The 22,155-nt window shown below is 42.9% G+C and overlaps 1 protein-coding gene and 1 long non-coding RNA gene across 3 annotated transcripts in view; one reads left to right on the top strand and one right to left on the bottom strand.

The window, feature by feature from the left end:
- LOC107126128 overlaps nt 1-9,273 on the bottom strand; it is a 16,900-nt gene extending 7,627 nt beyond the window's left edge. Inside the window, exons 1-2 of one of the 2 annotated variants that reach the window (XR_001483061.1) lie at nt 9,192-9,273; nt 4,436-4,501 (exon numbers count right to left, since the gene is read on the bottom strand). This is a non-coding gene — a long non-coding RNA (uncharacterized LOC107126128). Of the gene's footprint in view, nt 1-4,435; nt 4,502-8,938; nt 9,071-9,191 lie in introns of those variants that run through there. The other variant, XR_001483062.1, reaches the window with a different exon arrangement.
- A 133-nt stretch (nt 9,274-9,406) lies between these two features.
- PSMD14 (proteasome 26S subunit, non-ATPase 14) overlaps nt 9,407-22,155 on the top strand; it is a 70,916-nt gene continuing 58,167 nt past the window's right edge. Inside the window, exons 1-3 of the mRNA XM_015429639.1 lie at nt 9,407-9,572; nt 14,956-15,008; nt 20,458-20,510. Of these exons, the coding sequence (XP_015285125.1) occupies nt 20,463-20,510 (48 nt within the window). The 5' untranslated portion in view covers nt 9,407-9,572; nt 14,956-15,008; nt 20,458-20,462. The remainder of the gene's footprint in view (nt 9,573-14,955; nt 15,009-20,457; nt 20,511-22,155) is intronic.

Raw genomic sequence — 22,155 nt, 5'->3', positions numbered from 1 at the left:
TTTCTCGTCCCCCCATGCCTCCTCCTGGGGGGGGGGGGGGGGGGGGCTGCGTTACACTAGCTTAATGCTGTTCTGTGGTAATTGAGCATTATAGTCCCATGCAAGAAACACTGGGTTGTATTCAGGCAGCTTTTTTCATGCATTCTCCCTAAATCCCCTTCTCGCTACACCCCCCATCCTACATGTCTGTGCATGTGTCATTATTGGGATATTTGGTTAACATAGCAGAGTTTGCCCAGTCACAGAGACTGAGTGTAGAAGTATCTTCCAAAAGTAAATTTACGTTTATTCAGGTGGTCAGCCATGTTGGTCTGAAGCAGTAGAACATATTTAGAGCCCAGTGGGGCACCTTGAAAACCAACGAAGTTTTATTCAAGGTATGAACTTTCATGAGCATGCACACTTTTTCAGACTCCCATACCAAAGCTCATACCTTGAACAAAACTTTGTTGGTCTTAAAGGTGCCACATTTATTCAAGTAGATTCAGTTCACATTCAGGTTGTAGTCGAAAGAAGGAAAAGCCTAATCTAAAGAGTACTTTCCGTATCACACATGGCCAGCTTGTTTGGCATCATGTGTGCGGGAGTATGAGGGCATTGTATCCACAGGAGAGACCTGTAGAGACATGTGGCTCCATCGACAGCCATGTAGAGAGAGAGAGAGAGAGAGGGGAGGGCTCAGGTGGCAGCTCCCGGGTTAAGACAAAGAGAGGCATCCCATTCAAGGAGATAGCACCTATATGCTCCCAGAGTGATGTAGCATCCCCCAGTGACCAGGCATGCTGAGCCATCCACTCCAAGTCATGTCTATGCAAATCCCATAATTAGGCTTGCCAGCTCCAGGTTGGGAAATACCAGATTTTAGGGGTGGAGCCTGTGGGAGCAGGTTTTGGGGAGGGGAAGGATCGCAGCAGGGTATAATGCTGTGGAGTTCATCTTCCAAAGCAGGCATTGTATCCAAGGGAACAGATACTGGTCATCTGGAGACCAATTGTAATAGTGGGAGATCTCCAGGTACCACCTGGATGTTGGCAACCCTGCCCATGCATAGCCTTTTGGGTCATCAAAGGGGACTCCCTTCTCTGTATTTTGCCCGTGGAAAAGTTGGTTGGATCCAACAGGATCATGGAACGGGATATTCTTTTTTTTTTTGGTAAACAAATTTTTTATTTTCTCAGGAATACAACATATAAAACTTTTCATTCTATCAATTGTCTACCCCATTCCCAGTTCCTCCCCTCCCTCCAATGGCTTCCCACAATGCTTCCACCCCTGCTCCAAATTACTTCATATCATCAACAATATCAGTTTCTCATCATTACAATCTAAAGATAACATCGTTTGACTTAATATTGATCTAAACATATTAAGTTTTGTTTCACATCCCAGTTCTTTTCCAGATAAATTTTAAAATCATTCCATTCTCCAAAAAACTCATCGTCTTCTTTGTTATTCAGTTTTTTTGTAATCTTATCCATTTGTGCCATGAACAGAACTTTTTGTATCCATTCTTCAACCTCTGGTACCTTTTCTGTCTTCCAAAACTGAGCATAAATCATTCTCGCTGTCACTATCAGGTACCAGAGTAAAGTCTTTTTAGTCGTATTGACTTCTTCCATTTTAAGTCCCAAAAAGAAACACCCCGGCGGGATCCCACAGATCCCGGTTGCCGCGCTCCGTTGCTCCCCGGCACAATTAGATGCTGGGGAGGAAGACACTCGTTGGAGGGGGAGGCTGCCGTACTGCGCATGCTCGAGCATGCGCAGTATGGCAGGGAAGCGGGGATGCGATGGCGGCAAGACGCGCCGCCGATCCCACGGGGAGGATGAAGCGGCTCAACCGGATGAACCACCGAAGGTAGGTGGTTCATCTTTGAGGCGCTTCATCGGGGGAAGGGCCGGGTTGGAGGCGGGAGCGCGACGCCAGGCAGATGTTGCCGTGGGATCGCACCCGTCTGATGCACCTCCAATCCGGCCCGCTCCCGGCCCAAACTGCCTCGTATGAACGGGGCCTTTGTGAGCTACTGGCATTAAAGCTGTGAGTGGGAGATCTGGCTACTGCATAAATTAGTTTGCTCTGGAGCCATCCTTCCTGAGTAAGACAAAAATGTGTGAGCTGGAACTAACTCAGCTTAGAGGGAACACTGCTCCCTAGAGAGAGGAAGAAGGGAGGGATGACAATGGGCAAAATGGTAAGATGCACATTTCAGAAGAAACATGGCCACAATTCTCAGGGCTCAGTGGGTGAATAATGTTAGTACCAGAGGGAAGAAAGCTACCGTAAGCACCCCCTGCTAGTTTTTATTCCATAAACCAGGCTCTTCACATTACCACACACCCGTTCTAACATATTTGATAAAGTGTGCTTGCACACAAAAGCTCACACCTTGAATAAACCTTTGTTGGTCTTAAAGGTGCTATTGGACTCTAAATTTGTTACACCCAAACTTAGTACAACTTACCAGATGCAAGGTAATAGCCAGGTGAGCTCCGTTTGCCAATGGACGTGCATTCTACTTCTCCAAGATATGAGAAGTTCTAAAGGGAAGTGCTTATCCAGGCTGGTTTCCTTTGAGGGGCATGATCCTTGGAGAATTATGGCATTTTTGTAGAATTTGCTTCTGCACATCATATCTTTGGGGGGGGGACAGAGAGAGGGAGAGGGAGAGATCCTACACACATGGCCCTCCATGGTGTGACATTCTACTCCAGCTACAGCTGTCTGCTCCTCTGTGTCTTTCTGTCCAAATCCAAACTGTGCTTCCTTTTCATACAGATGTATATCAGCACACTCTGTTCAGTCAAGGGGAGAGTGATCTCCCCCAAGGCCAATGTTTTATCCATTCTGAATCTTACTATCATAGTGGTCTTACAGTACATGCTCATCTAGAAAATACAGTAGAAAGGTCTAAGGTGTAAAATATTTTCTTGCAATTTTTTTTATTTCATATGATAATAAATATGATCTTAAGCAGGGGTGTTGAACTCATTTCTTATGAGGAACAGATCTGACATAAATTGGACTTTGTCAGGCCGGGCCATGTGTGTAGCAGCCAGATAGCAGAGATATCTCTCCTTATATATAATTGAATAGTGGGTGCCAAAGTTCTAATTCTAAAATGCACTCCCTTAGTGTATGGCTGATGGCACTGCTCCTCAGCATATATCGCCACCAATCAGAAGGCAAAGCCCGGGTCCCGCCCACACCACAACTGCTGCGACAACCTGGTCTTTTGCATATGGAAGCTGATTGGACTTCACTCCATTCCACACCTCAAACTCCCCCCCCCCGCAAGGCAGTTGGAATGTCAGTTGCATATGGAACCTGCTGTATTCTGGTGGTGTGCAGGTCCCAGGTTCATGTTTTAAAAGCAGACTGACACTGTTTGCCCAAAGCCAGAGCACTCTCCCAGAGCCTCTTTCTAGATCTCGTTGTATTTATTTCCACAACGGGCATTATTTCTTGCACTGGGTTTTGTTCCCCCCCCCCCCCCCCCCCGAAATATAAACTACAAAAATAAATGGTCTGAGCTTAGGACCCAGGGGAAGAGCATGAAACAGCTGTGCATTGCAAGCCCCCCACCCCCGCTCGACTCAAAGTTGCAGTGGCTCTCCAGGGTCTCACAGGAATTTTTACAGGGTGATTTGAGATAATAGTTTTGGGTGTCCAGCACTTGTTCTGCTATTATTCTATTGGAGTTCCACATTAGAAGGTTAAAACTAATATTTCTCTGCAAAACTGGAGTCCCTTGAGTTTGCAGAACTCTATATTTTAACCCTGGCTGGTCCCAAACCTCCTCCCCCGTCCTTAAAACGTGCCTGCCTAAACTGGAAAGGTGGTGGGATTAAGCCAGTTTTAAAATAAAAAGGCACAAGGATCACAGCAGAAGGACCCCCCCAAACTCCTACCTGTGATGAGGACTACGGAGGCTTGGAGAAGTGGCTGGGAAGTCTGGTAGCCCCGCCCTGTGCTCTCTGCTCTCAGAGTCAGCCCCACCCTCCGCTCTTTATACTCCCACACAGCTCTAGCTCCTCTCCCCCCCTCCCAGTCCAGATTAAAGGCCTGGGTGGGCCAGTTCTGGCCTGCGGGCCGCAGGTTTGACACCCCTGTTCTTAAGAGTACAATTCAAGATGGTGGAAGATGGCAGAAAATAACTGAGAACTGGAGAATATTGGGGTCACAGAAACAACAACACATTGGTTTGGATTCTGCCTAGATGTCTATGGATGCAAGAAGGGGGGCACACACCCAAAGGTATACCTCCAGTTTCTCCCCAAGCTATTCCTGGGGGGGGGTTCCCTCTCTCTCCCATAAGCAGCATTTCTGGGGGAGGGGAGATTCAGCAAAAACTGCCCCCCTATGCCCACCAAAATTTGAGCAGGATCCAACCCATTCCCTTAAAACCAGATCCTCCTCCGGTACATGTGTGCATTACCATTCTTGTCAACGGAAGCAGTAACTTGATAGGCAAATCTCCCTCTGGGCTTGGAACTGCGCCATCCTGGAAATAAATAGAAAGTCTCTTGTTGCATCAATGGATTTTGCGTGTGTATCCTTTCACCTGCAAGGGGTTGCTGTATCCAGATGATTATCTCTGTGAAACGCTGGAATCTTGTAACAGCATTGCGTGAGTTACAAATTGTCTGTTGGCTTGGTTCCCAGTTAATCCAATCCACATAGCGCGGACACAAAAGAGATCATATTGGCATAAACTTGTGCCACACTCATATGATTGGCATGAACTGAGGCTATACATTCCAGATCATTTAATTCTGACTAGTTACATCCTAAACACACTGCAGGAATATTTTGTGGTTAGATTCTTTTAAAAGCTATAAAGTCAGATTTTCTCCATTCTTTCAATAAAGTGTGGGGATTTAAATCTGTTAGAGTAATAGTGAGCCTCAAGGTGTATTGATAGCTATTCCAGACTGAATACTTTGATACAGTGACAAAAGGATGAATCCTCTTTTTGGTTCCTTTGTGAGTGTGGTATGGTGCAGGCATGGTGAAGGAAGAACACCTCAGTTTGGTTCATATTCATAGCCTGCTTTTCCTTTTGAAAGTCCAGAGTACCTTAGGTGAGATTTCCAGTTTGAGCCAGGGTAGTGTATCCAGTCCAGACAAGTCCAGAGACAAACGTCGAGCTTCGCTCCAAGAGACAATGGACTATGCGGATCCTAGCCCACTCCAATCAGGGGGCTAGGTTCCCGGCCGAGAGCCTATGGGACTCTCAGCCACTGTAAATAACCTATAGGGAAGTAGGGGTGTGTTTTGGGTGGCGGTTTCTCGGGGAATATAAGCCGGCCTGCGAGCCGGCCAAAGTCATCTTGTTCCGGATAATAAAGTACGCTTTGCTGAAATCACTCCGTTTGCGTACTTTTCAGCCAGTGTTGTTTAGTAGTTAGTTTTGGGCTAGTGTCAGGTTCAAATACCCATTTTGCCATGAAGGTCACCAGTGACCTTAGACCAGTCACTCTCTCCTAACCTAGCCTTCTGTGATGGACAGTTAGAGATGCCAGCCTCCAGGTGGGCCCTGGGGATCCCCTGGAATTACACCTCATCTCCAGACTACAGAGATCAGTTCCCCTGGAGAAAATGGATGCTTTGGAGGGTGGTCTCTATGGCAAAATACCTCCACTGAGAGCTGTGTCCTCCCCAGGCTCCACCCCCAAATCTCCAGAAGCTTCCCAACCTGGACCTGGCAACTTTACCCCCCATCCCCTGCCAGTGGCTAGGGAGGACCTAGCAACCCTATGGACAGTTTCAAGTGACACCCTCCAGGAGCCTCAGCCAATAACTTTCAAAAGGTGGACTGGAATGTTGGGAAACATGGAGCAGTTTGGCAGTTTAACCCCTGGCCAACTGACAGAGGTGGGGGTTGCTGGACTTTGGTGGGAAAAAGGGTTAGGGGAGGTCTGCTGGTTAGACAGGGAGTTCATAGGGGACTTTAGGAATTTTGAAAACAGGTTGAATTTGAGTGCTATTCTTGTCAAAAACAGTTAAAAGCCTTTCGGTTCTGTGTTAGAAGTCTGAGTCGGTCAATCAAGAAACCTTCTTTGTAATATTTACAAATTCTTAGCTCTCCAGTAACCTTGTTACTGTACTTCTGAGAAGGCTGGAGAAAAAGCGTTGTTTTTTATCAAGCCTACTCTGTGGTTCCTTCACACCTATAATCCCCTCATAACAGTCCAAGTGAATACCAGGAGGCATCACAAGGACTAGAAGGAGTAGAAGACAAAGTAGTTCCAAAAGCCTCAGTTATAACAAGTGTCTGTCTGTCTGTCTGTCTATTTGACTGTCTTTGGCCCTTTCTGCACTATCCTTTTAATCCATGTTCACCATGGTGTCCTCCAAGCAATTCTGCACAAAAATTGAATCCAACCTTTTTAATTCAGATTTTTTCCCCATTCTGCACTAAAATCTAGTTGAACCTTCTTTTTATTCTGGGTTTTGTACCCATTCTGCATTATATTACCTCCCTTCAGTGGTCAGCCTGGTTCCAGCCTGCTGTTGCCCCAGGTTATTTGGATGTTGTTTTGCTATAGAGTTAAATTGCCTCTGCTCAAACACTGAGAAAATCCAGAGCGGCAGGCAAATGCGGGATGTTTTGCCGTGGACTTAAATTGCCTTGCTCAAACACTGAGAAAATCCAGAGCGGCAGGCAAATGCGGAAAAGGACCTATCAAAGAAGTTCATAAGGTGTGAGATTTAAATCCCTAGTTTTTAGGTCTGAAGACAGGGTGTTATCAGACCTACCTCAAAGGGTTATTGCGAGGATAAAATGGGGAAGGGATAAATCTGTATGCTGCCGTGAGTTCCTAGGACACAGCATGGAATAAAATAACAGCTTGTTTATGACAGAAAATTAAAAGCAATTTACAGCGTAATCCAAAACAGAGTTGCAAATTTCTAAGTCCACTGAAGACAACTGTTAAGGTAGAAATGTCTGGAGATTGATGGGACTGAGCAAAATCATAACAAGAATAGTGAATAGTTTGGGAAATTATTGGTTATATATCACCCACAGAAAACTGATTGCAAAAGATCTAACACAGTTCCGTGAAAATGCCTAATTGCTTTAGGACATGTGGAATTTGTGTCTTCAAGACTCCTAAGCTCTAAAGTCTGTAACAAAACAGAACAACAACAAAATTACCCAGAGGATCTTCAGAAATTACCATTGCCTTTATCTAGATACTGATTATGTAATGGATATGCTGCATGACCACCACCACCCCCGAACTAGATACTGTCATAGTATGCCACAGTAGGAGTCAGAAATTATACCAATCTCATTTGGTTGTCTACCATGGCCTTGTGGAAAATTCATACATTGTTTCATAATTACAGTTTGATACTTTTAAGGCATTGTGGCCCTGAGCAAGCCAGGCTAATGAACCCAGAACCAGCCCGTGATGTGGTTTATTGTTCTCTTTGGGTTTTTTGGGTTTAGCAAATTTCTAAGTCCACTGAAGACAACTGTTAATGTAGAAATGTCTGGAGATTGATGGGACTGAGCAAAATCATAACAAGAATAGTGAATAGTTTGGGAAATTATTGGTCATATATCACCCACAGAAAACTGATTGCAAAAGATCTAACACAGTTCCGTGAAAATGCCTAATTGCTTTAGGACATGTGGAATTTGTGTCCTCAAGACTCCTAAGATCTAAAGTCTGTAACAAAACAGAACAACAACAAAATTACCCAGAGGATCTTCAGAAATTACCATTGCCTTTATCTAGATACTGATTATGTAATGGATATGCTGCATGACCACCACCACCCCCGAACTAGATACTGTCATAGTATGCCACAGTAGGAGTCAGAAATTATACCAATCTCAATTGGTTGTCTACCATAGACAATGGACTTGTGGAAAATTCATACACTGTTTCATAATTACAGTTTGATACTTCGAAGGCATTGTGGCCCTGAGTGAGCCAGGCTAATGAACCCAGAACCAGCCCGTGATGTGGTTTATTGTTCTCTTTGGGAGGTTTTGTGTTTTTATTCCTGTTTATTATGCTTCCTGTTTAAATGTTGTTTTTTATGTATTTTATTTTATTGTAAACTGTCTTCAGCTCCCAAAGGAAGAAAGGTTGCAGTAAATGTTTAAATAAACAAATATAATGAATGGAACTGTGAACTATGCCACTGTGTTCAGTCTGTATTATCTGTTTGCTGCATGCATTATCCTGCTGCCACTGTATTGTTTTATACTGATGTAACGCCATTTTCTACATTGTATAATTGGGTTGCCAACTCTGGATTCAGAAATACCTGGAGATTTGAGGGAGGAGCCTGGGAGAGTGGAGGTTACAGTAATACAGAGGGCATGGACCTTGGTAATGTATAATGCCATGCAGTCCACCTTCTAAAGCAGCCATTTTCTTCAGAGGAAGTAGAATAAATGTTTTAAATAAATAATAAATAAGTGATATATGTAGTCTGGAGACCAGCTGTAATCCTGGGAGATCTCCAGTCCCCCCAGAGGTTGGCAACCCTATGTATAACATATCATCTTTAGATTCAGAAGGTTGAATCCAGCGGCACCTTTGAGACCAACCAAGTTTTATTCACGGTATAAGCTTTTGTACAAAAGCTTATACCTTAAATAAAACTTTGTTGGTCTTAAAGATTTCATATTTAATAATTTATGATGTTTTCAGATTTCTGTAATCCTAGTTCTATTATATTTCTTATTAGATGCCTCAGCCTAGTAACCGCATTGAGTTACATAGCATACCTTGCGTTTTGGTGAGAAAGACCGACTATGATTAAAGAACATTGTATTTTGTAAGCTACTTTGAAGCGACAAGTGGGATAAAAATACTTAAATAAATAAATCCTGAAGATTTATTTATACAGGGTAGCTTGCCATCTGTATGCTCTATGTATACTTGGTCTTGTATTTGAGTAATCACAGACCTACCACACAAGAAGCATACAGAACACACACACCCATGAGGAAAGTTAGCAGACTGGGTGTAGAATGTCGTCCATCCTTGGCTGAGAGACAGAGAGGTTCCTTCTCCTTTGAAAGATTAGAAGACCACTTCTTTTTTCTTTCTTTTTTTTTAAAATCTTCCTTGGATCCAATGATCTATCAGCCACTAACATCCACCCAAAACACATCTGACACGTGTTGGCTTGACACACGCAATGAGGTGGCGAGCAGCACAAACCTTCGCACTCTACACGCCGCGGGCGGACACTTCCTTGTATAGAACGCGCGCCGGAGGCAGGGCTGCAAAGCTCTGTTTACACGAGGATTCATTGAAGGAGGGTGGGACCTTCCCGTCGCTATGGCTCCAACTATGGCTAAACGATTGGGTGTCAGCGAGGAGCGAACGGAAGCCGAGCGGGGAAGAGACGGAAATGAAGGGACGGAACGCTCCTTGATCCCGGAAGTGTTTGAGGGAGGCCTGGTACGGCGGACCGAGTTTGAATGGATTGGGCTGATTCATCGCGGCCCTGTTGAGCGGAAGACGGTGGTGCTGAGCGCTCGTTGATAGGAAGAGACGAATTGCCTGAGGGAAGGGGGCTTGGAATCGCCGCCACTACGGGTAGGCCTTAGGCACGAGAGACGCCGGTCGTGATCTAAGCGGGGAGCGAGAGGAAAGGCTTTACTTGGTTTGAGGTGGGGGAGGGCAGGAGGGGGGTCCTGGGCAAGTGCCCGGATGTTGGCCTGACGAGACACCCAGGTGGGGGAGTTCGCGCTCTGTCATGGAGCAGAAGATAGAGGCGTTGTCAATCCGCATTTTCTTCTCCGCTTTTTTTTTTTTTTGGTGGGGGGGGGGGACGGACGGACTTCTTTCTGTATTAGCAGTATCAGGAGGGCTTAAAAAAATTACGCGACTTGCGAATTGGCCCGTTTTGCGAATTGTAAAGTTTGACCCGAGTTTTGCTTCCTCGTTCACCCTTTTTTTTTAACGCCATCCCTCGAAAAAGCTCTCTTTTGAGATTTCTCTGCCAAACTAAAACGATGAACGAAGCCCTCGGTTTCTTTGTATGTCTGATTAGTTTAGTGTATTTATACACGTTTATTCGGACACGGTCAGGACCCAGAGTGTGTAACAACATTAAATATGCTTTCAACCCCCCCCCCCAGGTTATTACAATAATCACAACAGTAAATCAGAGAGATCTCCTACATAACCTCAAAGTTACCCCATTACTTAAATAGCTCTGTACTGACTTCAGTAGACCGAGAGTCTGATTCAGTGTATAAGGCAGCTTCATGCGAAGTAAACATTGCTAGTATTTAAAGACATGCTGGAGTCCGGTTTCATTTTTCAGTAGTAGACCAACATAGGCCGTAGTCACACACACTAAATAATCCACTTTCAATCCACTTCCCAACTGGATTTTCATGGTGTGAACTGGCAAAATCTAATTCAAAAGTGGATTGAAAGTGGATTATTTCAGTGTGTGTGACCGCAGCCATAGCTGTTCATCTGAAATGATCAAGGAGAGCCAGTGTGATGTGGTAGCTGTGCTAGGATCTGAAAAGTCTGAGTTGCAATCTTTGCTCTGCCATGGAAGCTTGGACCAACGTCTCTTTCAGACCACTTACCTGCAGGGTTGGTATGAGCGTAAGAGAATGGGTATGATATATATATATGTATGTATATGTATATAAAATAGTGTACTTACACACACATGACCAGACTGGGATTTGGAGCAGCTGCTTTAAGACCAGATTGAATTTAGTGAATGCCACTGGGTGGGTAGACCATTTTTGAAAGCTCCCAAAAAAGGTCTGGATATGTAAAATAGTGGAAACAGGTGTCAGCAGAGGCTGGGAATGTTGCCTAACAGAGTAGAAACAGTTACATGAGGATCGAAGTATACTTAATTTCCTGTTTTTCTTCCCCCCCCCCCCCCCCCCATGAGTTGCTGTTTTCCAGCAGCTTGAGTTATTGCTATTTGTGCCTTAGTTTAATGTTTATTTCTGTGTGGTTTAGTGCTCAATGTGCTTTATGATTGTTAAATTATCATTGTAACCAGCCTCCTGTGCAGTTTGTTAAATTTGACCCATAGTGCGTAGTGTCAGGCTGCTCAGTGTGATGGCTCAGTGAAGGTTTGCATCTCTCTTGCTGCCTTAGAGCTCATTTCTGCCACAGCAAGATAATCATGAATAGCATTGTTGCTTTATTTGCTCCCAGTGGGTGTGGACAAGTATAATCTTCTTGTCTCTCCCCCTTCCCCCCCAAATGTTCATAAAATGTTTAATTCTGTGAATTCCAACTGCCGTGGCAAATAATTGCTGATAGTAGTAGCCATAACTACTAGAGAAAAATCTTATTACTTTTACTAAATGCCTGCAGTATCCAACAGCTTTCGCTTAGGCCAGTATTATTTGCCAATGTGTTCCTTTTAGCTTGCATTAAGCATACTGTTTCTCCTTCAAATGGGGCTTCTTGGCTCTTCTTTAATTGGGAGAACACAACGGCAACAGTTTCGTAGTAATTTAGACACCTTTTAGGGTTGTTTGTTTAACGCATCTCACACTCCCTTATTAGGCTCCCTTGTTTAGGTGAGCTGTTGTAGTTTGTGCATGTACATCTTCTGCATGTCACCTCTTCCATTACTGCTGTTTGTTTTTTATTCTGTTTCTGTGCAGTCAAGCTTTTTGGCCTGAGTGCCAAAAAACGAAACTAACAAAAAAACCTCACCTCATACGGTCTAGCTGTGATGCTGTTGGTGTGCTACCATTCGGATCGGGGTGGGTGGGGAGATAAAAGTGTACTTGTCCAGAGGAGATGGCTGAATCCCACTGGTGCTACTGTGTGCTGAGCAGAATGGTCTGGTATGCCACTGTTCAGCAGCATCCATGTTAGTGATGGCTTAGCCTATCCTATCTGTTTTGAGCTTTTGGATGTACCTGCTGCCTTTTTGTTTCGATTTATAGCTTATCCAGTCCTACTTGATGGAGGTAAATAATAAAAGCACATCAATCCTTCACCCCAATTCTACATAGAACGATATATATGTTGATTTAGTGACTTTTCCCCATTTCTGCGTTTCGCTGAGCAGTCCAAATAGCCCAGCTTATCTCAGGCTCATCTGAGTTTGGGAGCTAAGCAGGGCTGGCCATAATCAGTACTTGGATGGGTGACCACCAAGAAAGACTGGGGTTGCTTGGCAGAGGAAGGCAATGGCAAACCACTTCTGCTCATCTCTTGTTTTGTGATGCTGTATTTTTTCCATGGAAAATTTTCCACCTCACGTATGTAAATATAGTCATTTTATTGTAGTTTTCAGGGCTGTTGTGATGCAAATCAATCATGTTAGATGGGCTAAACGTGAGATATGAAGCACTGACAAACTCCAGGGCTTCTACATGGTCTAGACTTGTACATGGCGCATTTGCTGCCTTTTGATTTTGTTAATATTATTTAAATTTGGATCAGAAAATTTTCCTGGATAACCTACATTACTGCAGAATATCCCATCTGAGAAAGAGTTACGATATTCTCTTACTCTGCCCTGAATCAGGTTCAGAATACAGGGAGGTCTCTGATTGCCACATGGGATGCTTTTGGTTCTTCCTAAAGTCACATTCTTCTGTGCCCCTCATAGGGTGTCTGAAGAGAGAATGGTCAGATAGATTGATGATGAAGTTAACAAAGAGATGTGTGTAAGGGAGCCCATGGCCTGGTGAAGAATGTATAACTAAAGCCGCTAATCGAAGCTTTAGCAAATCAAGTGTAGCATGTTTGCATTGCTTGGTTTCATCTAAACATAGCAAATTCTAAGTAGCTTTTTGCATTGGGATAGCTATTTAAACAATACTGCATTATGCATAAATATTTGCATATGGAAAGCTTATGATAATTGGAGATCCTCTTGCATTTGTGGAGAACTCCTGGTGTACTTGTTCATTAAGTATTATTTTTTTGGCACCTCAACAGCATCCATCTGCAAAAACTTGTCCATATGAAAATGTGAAAAACGTTTTTCAGCTTTCATAAAATGTTTAGCCACTGTAAATAGCTAATAAAGGCTGGTATCCAAGTCTCTTAGAGCTGGTGCAGACTTGCCGTTAATTTGAATTTAGGGGATTGGGCAGGAGCTTGACTTTTTGTTTCCCTCATCTCATTTTAGCCTCCAAATCTCCACCCCGTGTAACTTGCCAACCCATTTAAGCAAGAATGTCCGAGATGTTCTTGTTCCTGGCTTGGTGTTGTTGTATGTACCCTTGAACCTGGCTAGAATGGGACATGTGATGGCCTAATATTCCTCCAGGAAGCTGGGTTTTTTTTTTACCTCAGGGGTATCATTCAGGCCATCTCTAAAGAGTTCGCTATAATTCAGCTAATATGTTTCTTTGTTGGCCTTAGTATGTTAACCTTATGCAGCAAGTAATTGGAGCCTGGTTGAGCATATAAATTCTCATAGTTTTAACATTATCTGATCTTTGCCACATCATGAGCGTCTAACCCATCTAGATTTCCACAGGAGAGTATTCTTGCCAATTCTCCTATCCTTTGGTAGCCCAAAACACACACACCAAATGCTGCTCCGGGGGGTTGGGGACCCCCAGGAATAGTTTAGGGCGGCATCAAAGTGCTCCCAGAGGAAGAAGAGGATCAGTGAAAATTACCGCTTCTTTGCACCTGTGGAATTCTAGGCAGGATCCAAGCCACCGACTATGTTAAGATATTTTGCCATGTTGCACCAAATTATTATGTTGTTATTCATTTTCTACAAAAGGTATGTCCCACCTTTCTGCTCTCACAAGTGCCACCAAGGCGACTAACAATTTAAAACATACATGATGAAATCACATTTTAAAACCATTGAAATTAACCCCCCCCCAACACACATCATTATAGCAAATTAAAAATGGAGTTAAAATATGTACCAAAATGTAAAAACAGCACTTACCGTAAAACATTGGCCAGGAAGGAGGGATTGTTGAGGGACTGCCAAACAAAACAAACTGTTTATTCACTAGCGGAAGAAAGGAACAGACCAGTCTCTTTTGGGAGAGAGTTCCAGAGCTTTGGTGCCATGACTGAGAAGTCCCTCTCCCGAGTTGCCACCTGCATAATCTCAGGAGGTGGGGGTACCCAAAACACTTAAAGCAGGGCCTACAAAGATGATCCTAGTGGTCGGGCCAGTTCATAAGAGAGTAGGTGCTCTTTCAGGTATGTTGGTCCCAAACCTTCTAGATCTTTGAGGGTCTGTTAAAAGTATGTTAGCAGGTATGATGTTCATATATAGATTGTGAGTGAATGTGTAAGTGCCTTTCTGGTTAAGCTACTTAAGTAGTGAATCCAATATCTTTATATAATTGAGTCAGTATGACTTTCTCCCAACTTGTGTGTGAATATACCATTTTTGCCTCTTCAACGGATGTTTTATTCTCCTGCCTCACCTTGAATGAATAAGTAAGCCTCTGCTGCAGTAGTGGTTCACATGTCACATTACTAGGAGAGTTTAATCTCCTGCCACTGAGTGCTGCTGAAGGAAGGAGAAAATGTTGTGGCCTTACTGGAGGGTAGTGGAGGCCCTGGGGTCTTGGCTGGAGCACTGTGCAGGCGTACAGCAATCAAATAGATTGCAGAATCCCTAGTTGGGGGGGGGGAGAGAAGTGACATCATCACCTTCCCTGTTGCTGGTTTCTGCTGTCCATCCAGTGTCTATGTATGCTTGCACAGTTTTGCAGCTGACAGCCCAGTGCCTCTGCCCCTGATGCCATCTCTTAAAGGCACCATATCCTCTTTTTCGTTCTGTGGTGCTCACTGACAGGAGCTAGATTCTTTCCAGCAACCCACCATGCAGTGTTCTGCTGTTAAATACACTGTGTGTATCATCATAGGATTTTTTTAACCTGTCTGAAATTCAGCAAAGGTGTGTCCATGGCGTCATGGGTATGACTTGCAGTATGCAAAGCTAAGGAACTTTTCTCATTGCCTGTCGTTCTTTCTGTGTTCATAGGAATAAAACTTCACTGGCATCAAGACTCGGGAGTCCTGACTAGAACTGAGTAGGTGAGTACAAATTAGGAACAGAATGATTCAAATCATTTTCTTAGATTCCTGAGCACTGTATTGCTTATTATTTATTTATTAAATTTGATTTCTGTACTGCCCGTTCCCTGTAAACATGGCTCAGGGTGGTGAACAACAGTAGATAAAACAACATATTTTCTAGATATGTCATTCTGTTGTCCAGCATATCTGAACAGCTTTGCAACTAGATACTGGCAATAGTTCTTAAGTCCAAGTTGAGCCTATGTTATTGGTGGTATAAGATTAACTTTTTTGTAACTGTGAAAGGACACAGGACAAATGCCAGTCTGTCACTAAAATGGTGTAGCTAGCATTAATTGGTGATCTTGAGGCTGTGGGTATGATACTGAGAAAATTATGGCTTGGGCCCAGAACAATGCGAGTGGAGTCATGCTAGCAGAAGGCATCTTCCCTGCCTTCCACCCTCACGCTGCAGCCTTCTTTGCCTCCCCAAATTGTGCTTCTTGAGTTCTGTAAATCCGGAGGAAAAGTGTGGAGGTGGAGGGAATTTGGAAGACTACAGCAGGAGGGGGGAATTAACAGAAGTCATCCTCTGCAGCTGGAAAAGCTTTTTTTTTTTTTGGTCAGAGGAGCTTCTGCTGCAGAAACCAAAGGTGACCATAGGATCCAAACCCAAGAGTTTAAGTTACATGGTTGAAGTTACCACATTGAAGGTGTAATGACAGCAACACATAACTTCTCAGTAACTGGCTACTCAGAAGGCAGTGGAGTCAAACGGGAACACTAAAGAACCATCCTTTAGTAGACTAAATCATGTTCCTTTCATGAATTGGGATGCACAGGCATAACACATTTGAGAAAACATTCTTTGCATTGCTAAGGTAGGCAGGAGCAGAACAGTTTACTTTGTCATTTCCCTAGCCTATGCCAAAAGATTTTTTGCTATGATAGTCAATAGCACGGTACCTTGACTCTGATATAAAAACTCCATTTTCATTAAAAAGCTGTGTACCTATTGCTGGTTCAATGGAGCAACCCCCCCCCCAAAAAAAGTGGTCATTGCTGAATTTGCTGGTCACTTGTATTACAGAAGTATCTCTGATTCAGTCCTCATGTCTCAAATGACAGACTTAAGCATTACTGGTTACCTGTTAGCTGATCCTAAGTTGTCAGAGTGAAAGGAACATGATTTAGTCTATTGTAAGATGGTTCTTTAGTGTTCCTGCTAACTCTACTGTCTTCTGAGTGGCCAGTTACTGAGAAGTTACATGTTTCTCTCATTACACCTTCAATATGGTAACTTCAACCATGTAACTTAAACATGGTATAGAGAGCCAGTTTGGTGTAGTGGTTAAGTGTGCGGACTCTAATCTGGGAGAACCGGGTTTGATTCCCCACTCCTCCACTTGCACCTGGCTGGATGACCTTGGGCAAGCTGTAGTTCTGATAAGAGCTGTTCTTGAAAAAGAGCAGTTTCTGTCAGCTCTTTCAGCCCCACCTACCTCACAGGGTGTCTGTTGTGAGGAGGGGAAGGGAAAGCAGTTTGTAAGCCGCTCTGAGACACCTTTGGGTAGTGAAGGGTGGGGTATAAATCCAAACTCTTCTCTTTTTCTAAATTGATGGTGCGACCTCATTTGGAGTACTGTGTACAGTTCTTGGTCACCACACCTCAAAAAGGCTATTCTAGCATTGGAAAAAAGTGCAGAAAAGGGCAACTAGAATGATAAAAGGGTTGGAACACTTTCCCTATGAAGAAAGGTTAAAATGCTTGGGGTTCTTTAGCTTGGAGAGACAGCAACTGAGGGGTGACATGATTGAGGTTTACAAGATTATGCATGGGATAGAGCAGGTAGAGAAAGAAGTCCTTTTCTCCCTTTCTCACAATACAAGAACTCATGGGCACTCAATGAAATTGCTGAGCAGTCGGGTTAGAACAGATAAAAATAAGTACTTCTTCACCCAAAGAGTGATTAACACATGGAATTCACTGCCACAGGAGGTGGTGGTGGCCACAAGCATGGACGGCTTCAGGAGGGAATTGGATAAACATATGGAGTAGAGGTCCATCCGTGGCTATTAGCCAGAAGGTATAGATAGGAACTCTCAGTCTGGGGCAAGTGACGCTCTGTATACTTGGTACGTGGGGGGGGAGGGACAACAGTGGGAGGGCTTCTAGTGTCCCGGCCCCACTGGTGGACCTCCTGATGGCACCTGGTATTTTTGGCCACTGTGTGACAGAGTGTTGGACTGGATGGGCCATTGGCCTGATCCAACATTGGCTTCTCTTATGTTCTTACGTTCTAAGATTTCTAGGGTATGAGCTTTCAAGAGTCAAAGCTTTATTCTCCCTAAATTTCTCTTTCACTTTCGTGCCATACCAATTTATATACCCCCTTATTTATTGAATAGCTGGCAAAACCTTATAGAAAACTTTATTTGGCAAAACAAGGCCCCTCGAATTAGATCGTCGGTAATGAGCAGACACGTTCGTAGAGGAGGATTATTGATTCCGGACCTAAGGAGATATTACATAGCAGCCACCCTAACGAATCTTGTTTGGCATTATCATGCCTCCCCAGAGACGGACTGGATGACAATTGAAAGCACTTACCTATTCCAGAAGACCTTTAAGGAAGCATTGTGGGAAAAAAGCTTCCAAAAGATTCAATATTATCTAAGCAATCCATTTCTCAACACAACGCTTAAAATATGGTACTTAATTAAAGACAGATTGGTTTCCCAGTCTTCGGTGCTTCGATCTTTCACAGGATAATCGTGGTTTCAGCCGGCCACTGAGGAACAGTCCTTCAAAGTTTGGAAGTCTGCGGGAATCACAAGACTAATTGATGTTACCCGTAACAGACACCCCTTAACTAAAAACGAACTGGAAAAGAAGTACAAGATTAAAATTCAATGGTTCGAATATATGCAACTCCAACATTTATTACAATCAGTACTTACCACAAGTGACGATACTTCTCCAAACTCTGGGTTATCGGATTTTGAAAATCTTCTTAAATACACTGATTGTCAAAAGAAAGGACTTATATCTAAAATATATACAATTTTATCTGAGCTCCATACTAACCATCTGACTACGTACCAACAAGTGTGGCAAAAAGATCTAAACATTACTCTTCCAAAAGATACGTGGGAGAAGATATAGCGTGATACAAACCGCATCTCCAGATCTCTAACGATTCAGGCTGCAGCTTACAAAGTTTTATTCAGATGGTACCTCACGCCAGTCAGATTAGCACACATGTTCTCTACCATAAGCCCATTATGCTGGAAGAAATGTGGTTCGAAGGGTTCTTTTATTCACATGTGGTGGGAATGTGTTCACGTCCAGAATTTCTGGAAACAAATACTGCAATCCATAAAATACTTTACAGGCTGCAGTATCCCCATGGATCCAGCCATTATTCTGCTAAACCTTTTGGAAGAGGCTCAGATCCCCAGAATCCGTACAGATCTGATTTTAACTTTATTGACAGCGGCGAAAGCAACCATTGCTCAACAATGGAAAAATGAAATGCCCCCCACACTAGACCAGTGGTTAAGCAAAGTATGGGATTATTTTACCCTAGAAAAGTGTGCGGTGTATTCGGATAGAACAGTAATGATGAGGCTAATGCTAGACCCATTAGACAAATGGTTTCCTTTCTTAGAAAAAGTAGAAACAGATAAGATGATTTGTGAAAAATGGGCTTTGCATAATACTGAGGTAATGCTTTTATAAACTCCGGAAACTACTGCTACTGGTGCATGAAGTTATTAGGTTTGGAGTTCTCTTTTTTCTTTCTTACATAGGCAGTGTTGTCATTCACCTCTCATAGTCGATACTAGTGTTAATGTTCTTATTGTCGTTATACCTGTGTAAAAACTGTTTCTGCTTTATAAAACCTGTTGAAATTCAATAAAATGTTATTTAAAAAAAAGAGTCAAAGCTCCCTTTGTCAAGTACCAGTAGAAATGGAGATCTGAGTCTTTTTATCCCTGTCAGAAGGTGGAAGGATGCAAAGGCAGAATGCATATTGTAATCTGTTTAATTAGAGCAGAGGGGAAATGCTTGGGGGCATAAAATTAGCATCTGTAGCCTAAAAGGTACTATCATGTTTTGGTTTCTTAGGATCCTATAGATAGATACCTTAGGGAAATATATATATGGAGAGAGAAAGGGAGAATCCAAAGTTTCCTCCTTAAGTCCCATTACAGTGTAGCGTGTCCTTGAAGAAGTGCTATGAGTTGAGCATCCCTGAAGCAGTGATGTGGGGTGGAAAAGTTTTCATGGAAAATGTTTGCAAAATGGAAAATTCTCCATGGAAAATGTTTGCAAAAACAAAATCTTGTAAAATGTTCTCGGTGTGGGATATGAAGCATTGACGAACTCCAGGGCTTTTCCATGGTGTATTTGCCTTCTTTTGCAAACATTATTTATTTAAATCAATTATCGTTTATTTTCTGGAAACTTATCTAAGTAATATTTTCCCAGAAAAAGCATTATTGCTATCCTGAAGTAATGAGCGCCCACTCAGGCCTATACCAGTGAGCTCAACCATGCACAGATGCTTTCTGTTGATACAAAGTGTAGAAAAAGAGATTATGATATTTTAAATCTTGGCATTCTGGGATTGGATTCTGGTGGGTCTGGCTTGAAAAAGTTAAACAGCAATTTAGACCATCACTTATGGAAGTATGCTGCTAGTTAAGATATTTTGAATTTCAAGAACCTGTAGTGGCATGTCATATCTCAAAATGTTAATGTTAAAGCAAAATAACAAATGTCACAGTGTTTGTGGCTTAGCCTTTCTCCAGCATTCCATATTTAACACGATTTGAAATGTAGGGAATTGACAGTATAGTTCTTAGTACTTTAACTAAAGGCATTTAATGTTTACTTTACAGTGTTCTTTTGGTGTAATGAGTTCATTAAAAAAAGCTTTTGATGCTAATTCGGAAATCTATAATCTGTTCGGCGTCTTTCACATGCAGTTTTGATGATAACTGACAAGCTGTAAGTTAATTAGCACAGAACTTACTAATGAGGATTTTAAAAATCTTCACTTCTGAATTATTTTTATATTGATGTACTCAAGACAAATTAAAGGAAACTCAAACGGTGATGAGTTTTCTCTACTTTTGTATGCAGATGTTTCTTCCCAAGGTAAGTAGCAGGGGAGGAAATAAATGATTGCAAACTTTTCCCCCCAGATTATAACAAGAAATACTTGTCTTTTTCAAAACTGGGGATAACCCAAAACCTATGCATCTAAAGTAAGGTTGTTAATTAGCATGGAAGACAGCTTCTTGAATTAATATGTGGTGTTAATTAACAGGAAGTCTGATGTTGTGTTGTAATTACTACCAATATTTTTTACATACTGAGTGACTGACGGTGAATTATATGAAGAACAACTTAGTAAACACATCAGAATCTAGGTATGCTTTCTTTTTGTTTTTCTAGAAAATATGGATAGACTCCTTCGACTTGGTGGAGGCATGCCTGGTCTGGGACAGGTTAGTATTCAGTTTGTCAATGTATTGTTGATGTTATAGTTGCTAGAGTCTCTTTAAATTAATTTTAAAAAGTTAGCAGCATAATCTCATAATTGCAGACCTGAAATGTGGTAACTATGAAGGGAAAAAACAGTGCTATATTTTTTGATTGTATGGTCATGTGTATGAATTCTGGAATGGTGGCCATGTTAGTTTGTTGCAGCAGGGAACCACATCCCATCGTACCTCATACAGTCAGTCTGTTGTGGGATGAACTCCTGAAGACAAGAGCCACCTTCTTCAGATGCATTGTCTTCTTCAGATGTATTGTCAGACCTTAACTGAAATATAATAGAACTACAAAGCTTTTCACATATGAAGATGGAAGATCAGTCTCATTGTTACATGGCATTATGTTGGGAGCCAGATGTATTGGCAAAATTTGATCTGCCATGCAGAGAAAAGTACAAAGAATCTGTTATAAATAAAACCTTTGTGAGTTAGTCACCGATGACAGTTCCAAAATCTCATTCATACAGTGCCGTTTGTTTGAATGTGTCATGAGGTCTGCTCAGTGCCATGGTGATGGCCGGGCAGTAAGACTATGAGAATACTGAAAACTATCTGCCATGATTAATGGGGGGAAAACACTTCTTCAGCATTTCAGCCTCTTGTGTTGTTGGGGTGTTTTTTTTGTCTACAGGAGTATTGTTTATAGCAACTTCTGCTGTGAAATAAACTCTCCAGTGGCTTCCACGTAATATACCATCCTTATTTTCAGTTAACGCTTTCCCACCGTTCTGCCCTTAAAAAAAAAGAATCTATATTTGCTCTATAAATAAGCATTGAGGATAAACTGGCCCTAGCCCATACTATTTTAGTTCTAGGTAAGGACTCCCTTGGAAGTTCTTCAATCTATGTGACCATTTCCCCCCAAGTGACAGTCTAGATCTCTCTTGTTAAGTAGGTGTGATGGATTTGAGCTGTGCTCTGCAGTTCAGCTTCCTGAATGGTTAGGGACATCAGATGCCCTGATCTCACGGTGCAAATTGGGTTACCTTGACTGATCTTTTTATTTGCTGTTTCAGCAACATCTGGTTTGCAATGTAGCTACCAAATCCATACAACTGGGGGAAGCTTTGTGTTGAGGACTGAAGATGGTAATTTTCCAGGGGAATACAGATTGAGATCTTTTTCAGGAGATGTAAAGTTGAACGATACTTCAGAATTTTGTGTGAGAGTGAGTCCAGTATGAGGACCATATGCTTGCAAAATATTGAAGCAGTTCTGAGTTGCCAGATTGCAGAAATAGATCATCACTGATGCCTAATCTATATATCTAATAGCCAAGTCGCCCCCTGGTGTGCGGACAGCTAAATCCGCGCACCGGGGGCACCTGGGGGGGAGGGGGAGTTTTGTGCACACGTGGGGTGGTCCCCAGGTATACACAAAAATCTGAAAAGTTAAAAAAAACAACAACGGGGGGATACTTAAATCCCCCCAAAACTGACAGAGCGTTCCCTGCGCATGTGCAGGGAACGCTCTGCAGCCGGCCTCACTGTCGCCGCCGCCTCGAAGCCAGCCGGCCAGACCCATGAGAGGAAGGGAGGGCGCGAGGCCCGGCCGGCTGCAAGCCATTGGCCCTCGCTTGGGGGGGGGGTGGCAG

The sequence above is a fragment of the Gekko japonicus genome, unplaced genomic scaffold (genome assembly GCF_001447785.1).
Source record: "Gekko japonicus isolate JY-2015 unplaced genomic scaffold, Gekko_japonicus_V1.1 scaffold590, whole genome shotgun sequence".
Lineage (NCBI taxonomy): Eukaryota > Metazoa > Chordata > Lepidosauria > Squamata > Gekkonidae > Gekko > Gekko japonicus.
This window is presented reverse-complemented; position numbering and strand designations above follow the sequence as displayed.